This window comes from Ambystoma mexicanum, chromosome 4p, assembly GCF_040938575.1.
Source record: "Ambystoma mexicanum isolate Mex_15411 chromosome 4p, UKY_AmexF1_1, whole genome shotgun sequence".
NCBI lineage: Eukaryota > Metazoa > Chordata > Amphibia > Caudata > Ambystomatidae > Ambystoma > Ambystoma mexicanum.
This window is the reverse complement of record NC_090927.1, coordinates 1,237,897,219-1,237,916,992: the sequence shown is the minus strand read 5'-3', so window position 1 is coordinate 1,237,916,992 and position 19,774 is coordinate 1,237,897,219. Positions and strand designations below refer to the sequence as shown.

Below are 19,774 nucleotides of genomic sequence, written 5' to 3'. Positions count from 1 at the left end.
CTCACTCAAAGCCTGTGTCGATAAAGCGAGTGCTAAAATCAGAGGCAGAAAACAGAATTGGTTCTAATGGAGACTCAATCAAAATACCCACGACATAACCCTTCTGAAAGGAGAGATGACCAAGCTTTGTGGCAAATGCGTCGACTTGGAATCAAGGTCGCGTCGCAATAACATACGAATAGTTGGCCTTGCCGAGTCCTTTTGTAAGGGCCCAATGAAGCCTCATATTTAAGTGCTGCTGAAATCCCCATTTGTTGAAGACTCCTTTTCCCCGCACTTTTTGGTGGAACGGGCACATCGCACTCTGGCCCCAGTGCCTAAGCCATGAGCCCCCCTACTCCGCACGGTCATCGCCAAGCTACTAAATTACAGAGGCAGAGATGCTGCGCTTCGGTTGTCCAGGGAAATGGGCCCTCTGCTACATGGTGGCGACAATATCCACATATACCCAGACTTCGCAGCAGGAGTCTAAACTCAAAGGCGATCATACGAGTTGATTAAAAGACAACTTAGGCTGGGGAAGGTTCCATACGCCCTGCTGTTTCCTGCGAAGCAGCGAATACAACACGGCGGCCGTGCACACTTCTTTGAATCTCTGTCTGCGACAATGGCCTACATAGAGGCTTCCATCCCTCTGCCACCGCAGAGGTGCAACCTGAATCAAAATGACCAACAACCGGTGGGCGAGATGAGAAATCCGAATGACTGAAGGACAGCACCACAATATCCTTTGCTAACTTAATTGTGCAATAAAAGGTGATCGGAGGGCACCTTTTCTAAAATGGTTATCAGCCGGATGAGATGCGTTTGGTGTCAGGGGCTGTGGCTGTAACGTATGCTTCCCCTGGGACGTTCCACAAGTTAACAATGGGGGGGGGGTCATCATCAGGTTGGGATTGATGGTGGGGGTTGGGGACAGAGCGCAGAGCATGGTTATTTTACGGGATGTTGGGGAAAGGGGGTTTGGCATGGGACAGATAGAGACATGCTATATGGTTGGAAGAATGAGCCGACCACCTTGGGAACCAGGAGTCAAAGTTGAAATGTAATGTTTAAAAATGTGCGATCAGAACACCACAAGCTGTACCAAACTGGGGAACCAGACCCCTCTTAATGGGTAACTATCATGAATGAATGGCACGACATATAAAACTGGGCAGGGGGCTGAAGCTTAAACTCCTCACATGGAATGTCCACAGGCTTAATAACAGATCGAAATCTAGTCAAATCGGGGCTTACATTATCAGACATCACCCCCACATTGTGATGTTGCAAGAAACGCACGCATTCCAAAATGTTAATGGTATTTTACGGCAATGGGCTAACAGATATTATACGGAATATTAATCTCCGAACAGAGGTGTCCTCACATTGATACACCCCTCATTGGGCTTTAAAACCGAGAAAAGTAAAACTGACCCTCAAGGAAGATATGTGATCATATGGGGCAGAGTGGCGCGCAAGGAATTGATCCTAGTGAATACCTACGGGCCGAATACTGATGACCCTGATTTCTTTGCAAATGTGATCGTGGAACTTGGCTTGGCAGCAAATGCATGTATATTGTGGGGAGGGGACTTCAACACCATACTTGATTTGTCTCTTGACAGGTCCTCCGACAGGCATATAAATCTCACTAGATCAGCTAATGTTTTACATCAGGCCTTAGCACAATTAGCCCTTGTTGATGCATGGAGAGTCTTACACCCATCATAGAGACAGTACTCATTCTACTAATCGGCACATGATAATGAGTCAAGGATAGATTATTGGTTTATCTCTTCCCATTTGGCCAACTTGGTAATTCACTGACATTCACCCCCGTACATTATCTGGCCATTCCGCAATTACTATAGAAGAACAAGTTACTTCTTACCTTGTAACGTTCTTTCGACGGGATGTTCCTCCGACGTATTCCTCATCTTAGATATCTCCTTCCAGCTCTGCTGGCCTCGGAAAATTTTTTCTCTAGAGGGCGCTGCGCGTCGACGTCCTCCGAGTCGACGTCCCTCGACAGCCGCCGTGTCGACGTCATCCTGCCTATAAAGGCCGCGCGCAGCGTCCGTTGCTCAGTTCCGTTTTGTAGCCCACAATAATACCTTCTGGACTAACTAATCACCCTGAAGGAGCGTAAGCTGCAGCAACAAGGGAAGTAGAACTGCGGGGATGGATGGGAGGGTCGATGAGGAATACGTCGGAGGAACATCCCGTCGAAAGAACGTTACAAGGTAAGAAGTAACTTGTTCTTCGAAGGGATTGTGTCCTCCGATGTATTCCTCATCTTAGATAGGCTCCCATAGCAGTATTCTATTATCAGAGGAGGGAGTACTGACTTCACGCTGTCTTCTATTGATGAATAGAATGCAGTACAGCCCTTCCAAACCTAGTCTCTTGACTGGAGGAGGAATCCAAATTGTAAAAACGTGTAAAGGTATGGACAGACGACCATGTAGCGGCCGCACATATGTCTTTAACCGGCACGCCTCTTTTGAGGGCCGATGAAGCTGCAATACCTCTGGTCGAATGAGCCCTAAGGTTTTGAGGGGGCTCTTTCCCTGCCAGTTTATAACATTCCAGAATGGCTAGAATGATCCATCTGGAAATGGTCTGCTTAGTTATTGGTAACCCCAGCTTGTGACCTGCGCAACCTACAAACAGCTGGTCTGCCTGTCTTATCCTGGCTAGTCTACTGATGTAAAAACTTAAAGCCCTCCTAGGGTCTAGCCTGTGCAACCTCTCTTCCTCTTTCCCCGGGTGAGGAGGAGGATAGAAAGATGGTAGGGTAATCTTCTGAGTGATATGGAATTCAGAAACCACCTTTGGGAGGAAATTAGGCTTCACTTGCAGGACAACTTTGTCTTTGTGAAATATTGTGTGAGGGGGTTTACAAGAAAGAGCTTGTAATTCGCTCACCCTTCTAGCAGATAAGTGCTATTAATAAAACAGTTTTAAGGGTAAGGAATCTTAACGAACAAGAATGGAGAGGTTCGAAAGGTGTACCCATCAGGAAAGTTAGTACTAAGTTTAAATCCCATAGGGGAATTTGGAATGGTCTTGGGGGATAAACATTGGTTAACCCCTTTAGAAACTGTATTACCATGGGTAATTTGAAATAGGATGGTTCTTCCGCAATACGCTTAAAGATGGATAGCGCTGCGAGATAGCCCTTAATGGCGCCCACTTGAAGGCCTGAATTTGCCAAATGTAGTAGGAAGGACAAAACCATTGGTGTACCACATGAAAAAGGGTCGATATTCTGTTCTCTACACCAGCTGCAAAATCTGTTCCAACGGCAGCGGTATAAAGACTTTGTTGCTGGCCTCCTTGCCAAAAGCAACACCTCCATAAGATCATCAAGGAGGTCCCAATCCTTGTACCTCAGCCTTTCAGAAGCCAAGCGTGAAGGTTGAGGGTTTTGATGTCTGGATGGAGAACCTGACCTCCCTTCTGTGAGAGTAGGTTCTCTCTGAGTGGAAGTCGAATTGGAGGGCAGATGGACAAGTCTAGAAGGTCCGGGTACCACGTTCTCCTGGCCCAATCCGGGGCAATTAGGATCATGGTTCTCCGGAATCTTCTCAACCTCCTGATCATTTGAGGAATGACAGGGACCGGTGGGAACGCGTACAGAAGCGCAAACTCCCAGTCCACTATGAACGCGTCTCCCAGAGCTCCTCTCGGGGGAAATTCCCTTGAGCAGAACAGGTCGCATTTCCTGTTTAGGCTGGTGGCGAACAGATCTACCTGAAGGGTTCCCCAAAGGGCGAAGATCTCTTGAAGGACTTCCTGAGCTAGCTCCCACTCGTGGGAGACGTGTTCTGCCTGCTCAGAGCGTCCGCTGTCAAGTTCTTCTCTCCGGCTAGGTGAACTGCCGATAGAGAGATCCCTTCTTGGATTGCCCAAAACCAGAGCTGCATCGCCTCTCTGCACAGGGGTAGTGATCCTACGCCTCCTCTTTTGTTGAGGTAATGCATGCCCACCGTGTTGTCCGTCATTATCAGGACGTTCTTCCCTTGTACAGCTGGCAGGAACGCCTTCAGCGCAAGTCTGATGGCTCTCAGCTCTAAAAGGTTGATATGTAGTCTGGACTCCGATGGAGACCAACGACCGCTGATGGTCAAGTCGTTGGCGTGGGCTCCCCACCCCGTGAGTGAGGCAACCGTGACTACTGTTATCTCCGGCAAGGATTGCCAAAACTGTTCTCCTTTCAGAATGTACTCCTGACAGGCCCACCACTGAAGGTCTCGAGCCACCCTGCCGGGAACCTGAAGAAGATCTGTCATTCTCCCTGAGAATTGTGACCACCGAGTCCTCAGTGCCCACTGGAGGGATCTCATTCTCAGGCGAGCCTTTGGCACTAGGAAAATGCAGGATGCCATGAGGCCTAGCAACCTCAAAAAGTCGAAGGCTGGGAGACGTTGGGCATGTTGGAACTTGGTAACCATCTGTAGAATATCTTGAGCCCTCACCTCTGGTGGCGAGGCTTTTCCCAGGGAAGTGTCCAGGATCGCTCCTATGAACTGGAGTCTCTGCGATGGTATCATTTGTGACTTCTTTAAATTGAGGGAGAAGCCCAGTCTGTGAAGGAAGTGGCACACGTGATTTAGCTGGATCTGAGCTTGTTCCAGAGAAACAGCCCTGATCAACCAATCGTCCAGGTAGGGGTAGACGTGAATCCCTTCCCTCCTTAGACTTGCAGCCACTACCGACATTAACTTGGTGAAGACCCTCGGGGCGGAGGTCAGCCCAAATGGCAGCACTCGAAATTGATAGTGAGAGTTGCCAATTGCGAACCTCAGGTATTTCCTGTGTTTGAGATGGATAGGCACATGGAAATAAGCGTCCTGAAGGTCCAGAGATACCAACCAGTCCTGGAACTGAAGGGCCTGGAGGATCTGAGAAAGAGTGACCATCTTGAATTTGTCTTTTCTGAGGAATTTGTTCAATTCTCGCAAGTCCAAGATGGGTCTCAGTCCTCCGTCTTTCTTTGGAATGAGAAAGTAAGGGGAGTACCAGCCCTTGTTCCTCTCCGCTACAGGTACCGGTTCTATGGCACCTTTCTCTAGCTTCTCTAGGTGCCAAATTTCCTGCAAGAGGAGCGGATCTGTGCTTTCTGATAGCTGATCCCCGGTGGATGACTCTGAGGTATACGTAGGAAAGGCAGGCAGTAACCTTGGGCAACTGTTTCCAATGCCCAAGCATCTGAAGTGATAGCCTGCCATACCGCCAGATGTTGAGTCAACCTGCCTCCTACAGGTGTCCTGTGAGGGAAGTCCTCAGAGTGGTTTTGGGGCGGCTGATGCAGATGCCGATGGTAAAGAGGTACCTGCTGTTGCTGCGGCTTTTGAATATCTACCCCGTCCACCTCGGGTAGTTCTTTGTCCCCTTTGAGCCGGTCATCCTCTACCTCTTCCGAATGCGGAGTAGAAGCGAAAGGACTTGCCCCTCGCAGAGGTTCCTGTGGGACGAAAAGGAGTCTGACGGATTGCAGCTCCTAGGGATTTTGCTGCTGCTTTTGAAGTTTGCAGTTTCTCTAAACTGTCATCCGCCTTTTTCCCGAACAAAGAAGAGCCATCGAATGGCATGTTCAAGAGCCTGGCTTGCACATCTGGGGCAAAACCAGACTCTCTCAACCAAGCGAATCTCCTGGTTGATGTACTTGCCGCCATTGCTCTGCTGATACTGTCAGCCGAATCAATGCCCGTCTGGAGGGATTTGCACATAGCGTCTTTACCGTCCTGTATAATATTCAGGAACGCATCCCTTTCTTCTCCCTCCGGGATGCAGTCAGCCGCTGTAGAAGCACACTCCCAAAGTGTATGGCTGAACCTAGCAAGGGTGCAAGTAGCATTAACAGATTTTAACGCCATGCTACATGCTGAAAAGACTTTCTTTGCCATAGCATCATATTTTTTATCGTCCCTGTCCTGTGGGACAGTAGGATAAGCCGTCTTGACATCGGTAGAGGATGCTGCCTGTACCACCAGACTTTCTGGGGATGGGTGTTTAGACAAAAACTCTGGGTCTGTAGAAGATACCCTGTACTTTGTAGACAGTTTTTTATTTACTGCTGGTACTACATCTGGGGTTTCCCAGTTTGTCATGATCTTTCTCTGAAGAGCTTTATGAAAAGGCACCACAGGATCCTCCTGTGGGCCTTTGTCAAGAATATCCGTGAGGTCATCTTGTTGGAAAGATTGTGAAGGTGCAGACCACCCCATGAACTCTGTGATCCTGGCCATTAAGGCTCTATAGGGGGTTTCAGCATGCTCCCCCGGGTCTGGCTTAGCAAACTCCACCTCAGGGGAAGTGTCTAACCCACTTGCCTCATGTAAGGAATCATGAAGATCCTTTAACCTGCGCTCTTCAGAGGAAAATTCCTCTCCAATTGGGGTTACAGGTCCCTGCAACTCAAATGTGTCTTCCTGTTCAGACAATTCACCCTCTTCCAAAATTGAGGACATAGTTCTCAATTGTTCTGAACTCATAAAGGGAGTAAATCCCATTTCCAAGGCAGAGGGTGCCGAACTTGTCATTATCGGCCTTGAAAACGTCGATGTCGTCGATGCCGATGTCGAAGGCTTCGAGCGTGGGGTCGCAAACAAAGGCGGAGGCCTCGAAGATCGACAGAATTGGAATTCTACTCGACAATCTCGAAGCCATCGATGTCGAGGACCTGGGGATAGTCACTGGGTGTGTCGTAACCGTGACTTTTCTTGGCGTTGACGCCGGTGTCGAAGCTGGCGTCGAGGCAACAGACCCGTGTGTCGAAGGTCCCTTCGACAACAGCGTCGAAGACATCGACCTCGACTGAACCCTCGTCGACGGAACCTTCGAGGAAGGTTTGGAGGTCATAGTCCTACTCGAGGGTTCGAGACGCGCTCGAGAGGTTTCCTTCGCCGGGTACTGCGACTCGCGGCGTTTTTGACCTTCGGTTCTTTCGACCAGAGCATCGCTCTCGGCAGTCTTCGAGGGGGTCGAGGCCGCTTTCTCGAAGACGCTCATCATATTTTTGCGGAATTCCTCCCATTCAGCCCGACGTCTCCTCTTCGAGTGCTTCGATCTCGAGGAGTGATGAGACCCACTCCGAGACCTGGAGCGCGAATGGTGACGAGGAGACGGATGTCTCGACTTCGTCGACGAAGAAGCTTTAAAAGTCTTACCTTTCTCCAGCTTCCCCCTACGCTCCTTCAGGGCCTTAGCTGTCATGGACATACAGTCCTCGCATTCCGAACAATGGTGTTCAGCTCCCAAACACCACAGACAAACTCTGTGAGGGTCTTTTTCCCACAATCTCGACATTTCTTGAAGCCGGATCGAGGAGTTGTCGGTTCTGACGAGGAAGCCATCGAGTACGGATCGAATGACTCGAGGTAAATAGGATTAATCTGACTAAGAACTGAGCAACGGTATTCCGAGGCACTGAGTAAGCGCGGAAAAACGGAACTGAGCAACGGACGCTGCGCGCGGCCTTTATAGGCAGGATGACGTCGACACGGCGGCTGTCGAGGGACATCGACTCGGAGGACGTCGACGCGCAGCACCCTCTAGAGAAAAATTTTTCCGAGGCCAGCAGAGCTGGAAGGAGATATCTAAGATGAGGAATATGTCGGAGGACACAATCCCTTCGAAGTAACAATACAGAACGTTAAACCTCCAGTTAAAAGATGGAGAATGCCCCCAAACATCCTTAAAGACCAGAATGTGGTAGAATCACTACATGTGGAAATGGAAGAATTCTTTAGTATAAACAAAGGATCGGTGAACAAATGGTCGACAATATGGGAAACCTTCAAATCGTGGATAAGGGGGGGTATAATGTCTAAAACAACAGGGCTCCTAAAAACAGTCAGGTTTCAACTAACAGAAACGGAAAAACACCTAAAAAGACTTGAAAATGACTATAGCACAACACACGGTAAGGGGGCCCTAGCCGAAATGGATACTCTCCATTTGAAATTGTAACTAATTGGCAACAAGGGAACAGCACTACATGATTGCACCCATCAGAGTATGCAGGTATGGAGATGGTAATAAGGCGGGACAACTACTAGCCTGTATAGTAAGATCGAACAAAACCGTATTCCAATCACTAGTATTATAACAGCACTGGGGAAGTTCTAAATGAAGACGCAGGGATAAATGCAGAATTCACCAGATTTTATACTAGCCTGTACTCAAACCATGATACATGCAATGAAACAGAACTAAGGGGTTATCTGGACAATATCACGCTCCCAAAACTGTCAATAGACAATACCCTGGCTCTTGAACAACTATAAGCGAGGAAATTGCTCAAGAAATTAAATCACTGAAGTTCAGAAAAGCCCCGAGTTCGGACGGATTGGGTGCAGAATTATACAAAGAATACTCCTCAGAACTCTCCCCAATCTTGTCTCTAGTATGGGAAGAAGCAGTATGGGAAGAAGCAATGACGTGTGGCTCACTCCCGAACACAAGAGAGGCAATCATTACAGTGTTATTGAAACCTAGGTGTCCCTCCCACGAAATGTCCTCCTATCGTCCCCTTTCGTTGATTAACATATACGCCAAAAGTAGTTGCAACTAGATTACTCCCCAAGATGACGACGTTAATTCCCCCAGACTAATGTGGTTTCATCCCAACCAGATCCACAGCGTTAAACTGGAGTAGATTGTTCAGAGTTATGGCACAGATTAAACCTGAGGCTCAAGCAGCTGTGTCATTGGATGCCAAGAAGGCCTTCGGCTCAGTATCCTGGTCATACCTATTTGCAGTACTCTAGAAATTTGGATAAGGACCATACTTTATCCGATGTGTCAAAATACTATACACTTCTCCGGAAACGAAGGTCCTCACTAATCACACTCTACCCAATAGCTTCAGCATGGGTAGAAGCACAGGCCAAGGCTGCCCGTTCTCCCCTATTCTGTTCGCCCTCACCAGAGAGCCAGTAGCCACCGCTGTCAGATCAGGACAGGGGCAGAGAGGTATAAGGATGGCCGGAAGCACCCAATCCATATCCCTATATGCGGATGACGCATCGTTATATATACGTGAACCGGAGAATAATATTGCCCCCATGCTGGAAGTAATGAATACATTTGCTGTCTACTCGGGATACAAAATTAACATTTCGAAATCTGAGATTTTCCCACTAACACCGCCACCACCTGCCCAACTAACACACATGGTCTTCGATGGTCCCCCACCAATATAAAGGTATCTGGGGATCCTTATATCTAAAGACAGGCCGTCCCTATACATTGACAATTATGACCAACTGCTACATGTGATCCACGCCAAACTACAAATATGGGCCAGACTCCCTATCTCACTCATTGGTCGTATCGCAGCACTTAAAATGGTGGTCCTTCCCAAATGTGTTTAGCAATGTCCCGATATGGCCTGGTAGACCATGCTTCGATAACCTGATGCCCATGGCAACAACATTCATATGGAACGGCGGGGCAAACAGGATGAAACGGGAAAAGCTTGTGGAACCTTATGAGATGGGTGGTATAGCTGCACCTGACTTCGAACCGTACAACCTGGTAGCCCAGGCACAATATGCCAAATACTGGCAGGACCCGACGAATACTGCACCACACATCCCCGTTGAGCGACGTTCGGTCCGTCCAACTGACCTTCAGTCAATCATATTCACAAAGATGAATGCAAATATGACCCGGCAACCACCACGATCACTGCATGGGCTATGATCTGTAAAAGGTCTCATTAAATGTTGGCCTCCGGGTGATACAGTTCAAGGTATTAAACTCCATTATACCCCAGTTAAAACGGCAAAATTCAATAATGTAACCGGAAGCTGTCAGAAATGCGTAAATTCCATGGCGGATGCATATCGTATGTACTGGGCATGCCCACTGATCACTGTTCTGGCGGGAGGTGGCAGGGATACTGGATGGAATGACAAATTCCAGCTAACCTCACACCCCAGAAATACTTGTTTGGTGATATAGGGAAAATATCGGAAGAAACTAGAAGAATGTTCAATGTGTAGTAGCAAAGAAATGCATACTTCAGGCATGGAAAAGAGCCCATGCACCACGCATAGATCACGTTCTCTGAGAATTTGCATATGTTAACGAATCTGAAGAAATGTATGTTAAAATGGTTCCCACCACAAATAGGCCAAAGGATATTTGGACACCATTCAGGATATACCTGCGTGATTCACTCTCTGATGAAGACAGCTCAATAAGTACATAACGTGCCAAATCAATGTATAGTTATATAATGTAGAAACAAAATGCCCTTATTTACTGAATACTTTGTTATTAATGGATGAGACAGCTGTGTTGTGATGCGCAATCCAAAAAAAGGTTTTTTTTTTAAAAACAAAAGACTGAACACGTGCACCAGATTTTTTCCTAACCTTGGAAATCTACATAGGGGAAAATACCAAACTCTTCCCAACGGGATATGAAGGCTTGAATCTAGAAGATGGGCTAGCAGAGAAAGATCATGGAAATAAAAGGACTCGAAAGCATAAAAGGGTCCAACAAAGCAGCAGGAATCTGGACTATGAGACACAAAGCATTGCTTACTCTTAACCAATTAGTCTTTGGTGTATGCTCTACATGGCCAACAGGACATGTTTCAAGTACTTGGATAAAGCATAGTCCTGTCAAAACGAAACTAGGTTCCCTTATCAATTAGCAGACTCCCAGTAAGCTATTGAGCCTCCTCTCTGAAAACCCACACCCTGGCATGTTATCCACTTATCAAACATAACCGGTTGATTTATGGTTGTGGCAGAGGTGAAGGTTAAGGTCTGAGTCAAGCAAGGGTTTGATGCCTAAGGCTTCAACACAAAAAAAAAACACAGGGTTTAAGCCAACAAGGTGTTCAGGGACAAAGTGTGTCAATAGTTCAGAGTCCTCTTATAGGCAAGAAAACTACCTGTAGAAAAGCTTTACATATGTATCGAGAAAATAATAAATGTCTAAATATCCTTAGAAGACCAGGGATAAAGAGAACTAGTATAGGTCCACTTTGCGGTTACTTTGAAAATGTGTTATAAGGGGCCTACAACAAACCAAAAAAAAATATTTGTGTGTCTCAGTTTCCCCACATGACAGTGCAGGAGATTAAGCAAAATCGACACACTGCTGGAAAACATGCTTTTTTTGAAAATACAGTTGCATGGGTGGGGTGAAAATGAATTATGAATCGGTCACGGGTTTTCTCCATTTATAAGTTGTTTGAGGTTTTGTTCAGTCTTCAATCCTTTAAAGTGTTTCAGACTCAAGACTTTTCTGGGGCAGAGACAAATTTAAACAAAATTGGACTGAATAAACATAGTAGAGGTTTATTTTGGGTGCCTTTAATATTTGATTTACAAATCCCAACCCCCAAAACATCACCACAAACACACCCCTTCTCTAGTGACCTTTAACCTAGCCTACTGCTCTTTGCTCAAGCACGCCATCTCATAACAATACAATTATTTCAGTTTGACCAGGTCACCCTGCAATCAAAAAAGGCAAAAGTAATAGAAAATTGGGCATCTCTTGTTCATGGACAAAGCCGCACATCCATCTTGCCTTCTGGACTGCAATCTAGAAGCATCCTATAAGGAAAGCACTTGAGGAGCAGTCTTAGGGGCTGGTTGAGCTCAGTGAGTAGTTGTACATTGATTGTAATCTGTTTCTGGACCGTTTCATGTGCTCCTGAACAGGGGTTTGTGTGTTTTTTTCAATCGTTTGACTAGTTTGTGCTATTCGGGTGGATTTATCTTGGGTTTCTGTGGCCTCCCATCATGTTTTTCGGAACTGGCCTGCATCTAGAGTGTGCAGTCCCTTGGGTGTAGTCCTTTATTTCTGGCTTTCTGCCTGCCCCCATGCTCCCCCTTGCAATTCGTTGAAACAGTCAGCTGTGTCTCTGCCTCTGTTCCTGGCAGCCATTTCCACTTGCATTCCAGACTTAAAATTTTTCTGCTGCACCTGTGTGACCCCTCTCCCCTGCCCCCTCCCTACTCCCGCCCTGTGCCCGTGATTGGCTGTTGCCCTCCAGGAGGTAGGCTCTTAACCACAACTCCTAGGGCAGCCCACTGCCCGTGCAGCCCTTTCGGCTAAGGGCCCCAAGGCAAAGGGGAGCTCCCAGAAAAGCAGCTCTAGAGCGTTTGCCTGAGAAGCTAGTACCCAGCCGTCAACCAGCAGCGACTGACAAGGTAAGTGTGGTCTGTGTGGGAAGTACAGCAATCACTGTACTCCAAAAAGCCCTGCCTCATTTCCTACACAGCATAGTCTACCAAATTTAGTCAGCTAGTAAAGCGAACCCCTATCACTGCTGTGTGCCAACCATTAAGTTTTGTCATTTACTGTTGTGTCCCATACTTTGGCATTCTAGATACTTCAAATCTAGGTGTCTTGCACTTATTGTTGTGCCTCCAATTTAGGAGTGAACACTGTCTTGGTGAAGTTTAGCCATGAGTCACACTCAGAAAATTATGGAGATTAGTCATTTGCCACATCAAATAGGACTGTCTACATTAGCCACATAGAAGAACTTAGCGAATAGCTACAGCATTAACCACCCGCTTTCACCTCCTCAAACACACCACCCAAACACTATACAGGCCCACTGGTCTAGCAAAAGTATACCCTAACACATAACCAACACAAGCAACAAACACTTCAAACAAACTAACCCCAACACTGCACCTTACCCAGACAGACACAACAAGCCAGTGCACACAACCTTAAACACCTGCCAATCTGCTTATAAAACGCACATATACACCCCAACATGACAAACATTCACACAGAAAACGCCCAAGGCATTGGACCTTACGCGTATGGATACAAGCCAGTGCACACAACCTAACATCTGCAAACGAGCACACACAGACACCATTTTCTCCTGTTCTGGACCTATCCTATCATTTTTCCCTCACTCAGCAACCACATCCTCTTTCTTGCAGAGTCACATGAGCGCCTGCTGACTGCCCTTGGGTGGTTTTGGTGCACGGTATAGATTAACCTAACCTAACAGGGGCACAGCTATCTCTGCAACGACAAAACTGGCCCACCTCTCCCCTACCTCATTACCACCAAATAGAAGGTAATGCGCATGTACCCACTTCCATTCTTCAACTGTCGGCCCACAGACTCACTGAGTTGCGAACTATGTTGCCCAGTCATCTCTCACATCAAGCTAACTATTAGTGAGCAATATCTCACAACTAGGTAGACTATACTAAGTGCTAGCTAGTCCAGCAAAAATTGCATATATGAGCCAGCATCACATCTAGACAGAACTATAATACTAGCTTGCGTCACATCTAGACAGACTTGTGAATGTCAGCTTGCCCCACACCTAGACAGGGTTGTAAAAATGTGCTTGCATTGTATCTAGATAGAATTGTAATACTAGCTTGCATCACATCAAGACAGAATTGCGAAGATTAGCTTGCGTTCCGTCTAGACAGAATTGTGAATGTCAGGTTGCGTCACATCTAGACAGAACTGTAATACTAGCTTGCGTCATAGCAAGACAGAATTGTAATACTAGCTCCCGGCACATCTAGACAGAATTGTGAAAATTAGCATGTGTCACTTCTAAACAGCGATGCCACTAACCAACCCGCTAAACAATCTCACCCCTCTGCATACACATCAAACTGCGACTAAACACAACCATACCAAAAGGGAAACCGCAGAAAATTAAGTAAAGTCTGCTGTGGAATTAAGTTTTTAGAGGCCTAGTTGCCAATCCAGCAAAAACAGATGAAAAAGTACTTCAAATACCTTCAATCTGGCCTCGATTATTTTGGTAAGAGTAAGACAGTCCCCGTGGAATCCACAGCATCCAATAACTGTTTTGTCTGTCCTGTAAAATACAAAGTAAACAGAATTATCATCATGACATATACATTTTAATAAAACACAAGAATGCAAAAATAAATATCCGTCTGGAAATGGTGCAGGTTTCATATATATATATATATATATATATATATATATATAATCTATATATCTGGGATACATTACTCACCGTAATCGTATTTCTGATGCTTGTATCTGCTTAGATTCACATGCTGTGCATAGGCCGACATCTAGTGGAAGCTGCGGAGTATTAGTTTGTATTTCGAAACTCGAAAATGGGCGTCGACACAGAGCGTGCCAGTAATACCATCCCTAGTGTGACGTTCCCTGTACCCATGATCCCTCACGCGTCTAGGACCCTCAGATTGTATTTTTTCTGACATGAGGTAGCATGAGGAGTAGCGTGAGTAAAGATGATCCAAGCAGATAGAAGATAGATAAGATAAGACTACAAGCATTCATGCGCCTTCTCTCAGAGGGGAGGAAGGGTGGGTCGCATGTGAATCTAAGCAGATACAAGCATCATAAATACGATTACAGTGAGTAATGTATCCCTTTTAAGGCGTGTGGAATCTGCTTAGATCACATGCTGTGCATAGATTAGCGAGCAGTGTTAGAAGGAGGTGGGATTTGAGAAGGGTCATGAGCAAATAAATGTCTTAGAACCGCTTGTCCCACTTGAGTATCTGTCTTGGAGTGGGTGTCAATGCAGTAGTGCTGAGTAAAAGTGTGAATAGAGCTCCAAGTAGCTGCTTTGCAAATGGTGTCAAGGGGAACATTTGCAATGAAAGCCAGAGTGGCCTCAATGCCTCTTGTTGAGTGGGCTCTGGGCGTAAAAGGCAAAGTTTTGTCAGAAAGAGAGTAACACAACTGGATACAGTTGACAATCCACTTGGAGATGGCACCCTTAGAGACGCGATCTCCCTCCTTGCCTGTGGCTACGGAGACGAACAGTTGATCTGTTTTCCTAAGCGGTCTGGTCTTGTTTACGTAGTAAAGGACCGCCCTACGCACATCTAGGGTATGAAGTTTAACCTCAGCCGAGCTTTGTGGGTTTTGGAAGAAAGCCGGAAGCTCGATGGACTGGTTTACATGAAATTTGGAAATAAACTTAGGTGAGAACCTACGGTGTGTCCGTAAAACCAGCTTATCCTTATGAATAGTAAAGAAAGGATCCTGCACTGACAGAGCCTGAATTTCACGGATCCTTCTTATGGATGTAATGGCTACTAAGAAGGCAGTTTTATAGGTCAGGTGTTTGAGACTTGTTTTATGCATGGGCTCGAATGGGGGGCCCATGAGTTTAGATAGCACCACGTTCAGGTCCCATCCTGGTGGTGGGTTAGAAATAGGAGGGTGAAGTCTCTTTACTCCTTCCATGAAGGCCTTAACTACTGGTACTTTCCAACACGACACCTTGTTATGGGAAGTGGTGTATGCTGACAGGGCTGCCAGGTGTACCTTCAGTGAGTTAAAAACCAGCCCCGCATCCAGCAGGTGGAGCATGTAAGTAACGATAGTGGAAGGAGTGCAATGAACTGGGTTGACTTGCTTACTCTGGCACCAGATTACGAATCTCTTCCATTTGCCAAAGTAGCAGTGCCTCGTTTTGGGCTTCCTAGCCTCTTTTAGGATGTCCATACACCTCTGTGGTAATTTGAGATGTCCAAACTCTATGACCTCAGGAGCTATGCTGCCAGGTTCACTGAGTTGGGTTGAGGGTGCACTGTTTGACCTTGGTGCTGGGACAATAGGTTGTACCAGCTCGGAAGTCTGATGGGTTCGCACACCGCCAGTCTGCGTAAGTGTGGGAACCACGATTGTCTCGCCCACATGGGAGCAACCAGGACGAGCGTCATCGATTCTCTGTTCATCTTGTTGACCACCTTCCTGATGAGGAGTTGGTGGAAAAGCGTACGCAAACATCCCTGACTAGTTCATCCACAGGGCGTTCCCCTGGGAGTCTGGTTGGGGGAACCTGGATGCGAATCCTGGGCATTGTCTGTTTTCGCTTGTGGCGAATAGGTCTATAGTGGGGAAACCCCACTGAGAGAAGATATCTTCTACGACTTCTCTGTGTAGACACCACTCATGTTCCTCTGGGAGAGGGGTCTCTACTCAGAGCATCCGCTAGGGAATTGAGATCCCCTGGAACATGTTGCGATGACAGGAAGATGTTCCGTCTGAGTGCCCATATCCAGATTTTCTGGGCAAGCTTGGACAGATTTGGCGAGCGAGTCCCTCCTTGTTTGTTCAGGTAGAACATGGCTGTCGTGCTGTCCGTCCGGATTTGCACTGACAGGTTTAAAAGGTAGGGTTTGAAAGCTTGAAGCGCTCTGAATACTGCCAGAAGCTCTAGCAGGTTGATGTGATTCTTGGCCACTGCGTGAGACCAGAGACCCTGAGCTGTGTGATGGAGATGGTGAGCTCCCCACCCAGTCAGGCATGCATTGGTTGCGACTACCGCCTGTATCTCGGGATCGTAAAAGGGTTTCCCCTTGGACAGATTCTCTCTTGTCCACCAGTGAAGGCTTTGTACCTGTGTTGGTGAAACGACCACTAGATCGTCCCACTGACCACTTGCCTGAGACCACGGTTTCGCCAACCATTCCTGCATGGGACGCATGCGCAGGCGCGCGTGTGGGACCAGGTAAATACATGACGCCATCATGCCCAGCAAACGCATTGCTTTGCGTACCGTTATCTGGCGACCGGACTGTTATTGCGGAATTTGCAGTAGTATATTCCGAATTCTTTCTTCTGAAGGAAAGGTCAGCCCCTCTTGAGTGTCTAGGATAGCTCTTAAGAATTGTTTGGATGTGCTTGGCACTAGACTTGACTTTTTCTCGTTTATTGAGAAGCCCAATTCGAAGAGGAGGTCGATAGTCCTTTGAATGTTTGTTCTGCAAATTACTGGTGTTTCCCCCGTGATGAGCCAGTCGTCCAGGTAAGGGTACACCGGGATTGCCTCCCTGCGTAGGTGTGCTGCCGCCACCGCCAGTACCTTGATGAATACCCTTGGGGCCGAAGCAATTCCGAAGGGCAGTACCTTGAACTGGTAGTGCCGACTGTCCACTTTGAAGCGCAAGTATTTTCTGTGCGTTGGGAGCATGGAAATAGGCATCTTTCATGTCCAGTGTTGCCATGTAATCCCCCTTTTTTAGGAGGGTATTACCTCTTGGAGAGTTGTCATGCGAAACTTTTGGGGCTTGACATACTTGTTGGCAGGCCGTAAGTCCAATACTGGGCGCATTGTCAAATCTTTTTTTGGCACAAGGAAGTAAGTTGAATAGATACCCTTGTTTACCTGGTGTCCCGGGACGAGTTCTATCGCGTCCTTAGCTAGCACATTGACGATCTCTTCTAGGAGGATCTTCTAGTGTTCCAAAGAATGTATTTTTTGTCGTGGAGGATGGTCTCGGGGACGCTCTAGTAGTTCTATACAGTACCCACCGGATACTGTTCACAGCACCCATCTGTCTGATGTGATCCCTTCCCAAGCTTGAGTGAAGTTGGAAATGCGTCCCCCTACTGGGGTTGCGTGAGAAGGGACCCTGAACGGAGCATCACTGTTTCGGTGGAGGCGTGCCGCCTCCTTTATTGGGGCTGCCTCTACCTCTACCACGTCCTATTATGACCCCTGCCGTAACCCTAGGTAGACTGCTGGTTATTATTGTTCCACTGTGTACCCTGCCCCTGGGAATAGTTAGAACCTCTCTGGGAATTTTGGCCGCGTGGGCGACGAAAATTGTCATTCCTTCTCTGATTTGGGGGCTTAGTGGTTAGCTGGCCTAGGGATTTGAGTGTTTCATACTCATCCTTAGCATTCTTTAGTGAGTCCTCAACCGTCTTACCAAACAGATCCGGCTCCACCGGTTTGTCCAATAATGACGCTTGTGTTTCAGGCTTGAAACCAGACTGGCGTAGCCAAGCGTGTCTCTTAATAACAGTTCCTTCTGCTATTAATCTGCCGGCGTTATCCGCGGCATCAAAGGTTGCCTTTAAAATGCAACCGGACACGGCTCTTCCCTCCGCTGAAACTCGTGCCAATTGGCTCTTTAAGGGTTCTGGTGCGGAGTCTGAGTGCCGCGACCTCTTCCCAATGATGGCAGTTGTAGCTGGCCAACAGGGTGGTGGGGTTGGCAATCCTTACCTGGTAGGCGGAAGTGGAGGCCACTTTCCTGCCTAACCCGTACAGTCTTTTGCTCTCCTTGTCGGGAGGAGCCTCGGACGATAAGGGTGTTCCAGCCCTCTTACGGGTGTTAGTAACAACCAAGGAGTCCGGCTTCAGATGCCCCCTTATATATAGTGGGTCCGATTGGGCCGCCCTTAAAAGTTTCTCAATCGTAGGGTTCACTGCTCTGGTGAGGTTAGGATTCAGGAGTGATGGGTCTATTCTTCTTTGAATAGATTTTAGGATAGGGATGGCCTGAGCAACAGGCCTCCTCTCCCCCACTAGCTCTTCTGCAAAGTCTCTTTCCTCCTAGGCACCCTGGGTGTCAATGTGAAAATGTTCGGCTGCTCGAGACAGCACTTCATTCAGGAGCGGCTGGTTGTCGACAGGGGAGTCGGTAACCGGGGCCTCTCTTTCTACTGGGGAGTCTACCCTGTAGGGGTCTTCCTCCTCATCTTGATCCTCATCATCCCCATAGAAGCCTGTCCCAGTTTGTTCCTCCACCATGCCCAAATCTAGATCCTCAACAAAGGATGTCTTCTCCCTGGTAATGAGAGTAGGGCTGGACGTAGAAGGGGTCTGAAGACCCTGTTGGTGTGTCAAAGTGGAGTCAAAGTGGGACCTTGTACTTTGAGGTATAGGATCCTTAGAGCCAGAGGGTGCTGACCCGTCGGGAGTATAAGCAAGAAAGTGCTCTGGGTTTTTGCATATAAATCTGCCAAAGATGACATTCTTGACATTACCCTATCTATGTCAACACTGGTCCATTCTCTGGAACTGGGAATGACCCTTTCTGGGAGGTTCCCAATTTTATCCTGACTAGACTTGGTAGCCTGTGCAGGGGTTTTGGTGTCATCAGAAGACCTGGACTTGTCTTTCTGTTTTTGACGAGTGGAGTGTTCTACGGGCTTGGAAGTGGGTAGAGACTGCTTCCTTTGCTGTTTCCCTCCCTCCCCGTGACTGGAGGAGTGTTTCCTGTGTGTTTTAGGGCCCTCTGAGCTTTTCGACGCCTGGCGTCGAGGTTCGGGGTCTTGACCCGATCCTTTGAGCGTGGAGGTAGGGGTTCGGGATCCGTAGTAATTCGGTCTGCGGGCGCCGACTCTTGGAGTGCGGCCTGAGGGTGGAAGTCGGCTTCGTCTCCCGACGATCGAGCTTCCGTGACCTTAGGGAAGGAGGCACTCTTGGCAATAGTGTTATGCTTGCCTGGCGTCGTGCGGCGATCTCGATCGAGAGCCCCCAGAGGACGCCGATTCGGACCGTTCTCTACGTGCCTCTTTCCGAGCACTCGACGAACGCGTCGCGTCTCGGTTGGACTTTGTGTGCTTAGTGAAAGTGTCATGGGAAGCGCACGTGTCGCCGGGGGTGTTCCCGATAGCCGGCGTGCCAGTCGACCTTCCGAGGTCGGGGACTTGCGCTCGGTTGTCTTTCGACGCGATAAAGCCCTCGCTATCAGAAAGTACGGCGTCGCTGCCGTCGCTGAAGGCGCCCTCCGCTGCCATGGCCTCTTGACGCCTGGCGTGGTGGGCCCAACGCTTCATTGTACGGTCCTTAAGTGTTTTAGGCTTAAACCCACTACAGGCTCTACAATTTGCCTTGGGGTGGTCCCTCTGCAAGCAGAGGTTGCACGTGGCGTGCCCGTCGACCCAAGGGTATTTGCGATTGTACTTGGGGCAGAATTGGAAAGGGGTACCCTCCATACGCACCTTGTGGCAGCGGGCTGGTAAATGTAGGAATATATAAGTATCTATATATTACAAGAGTGTAGATTAT

General features: G+C 47.8%; 1 protein-coding gene across 1 annotated transcript in view; it reads right to left on the bottom strand.

The window, feature by feature from the left end:
- Positions 1 to 19,774, bottom strand: part of PSMB1 (proteasome 20S subunit beta 1) — a 163,150-nt gene that overhangs the window by 66,075 nt on the left and 77,301 nt on the right. The window contains exon 3 of the mRNA XM_069606903.1: positions 13,753 to 13,834. Coding sequence (XP_069463004.1) covers positions 13,753 to 13,834 — 82 coding nt within the window. The remainder of the gene's footprint in view (positions 1 to 13,752; positions 13,835 to 19,774) is intronic.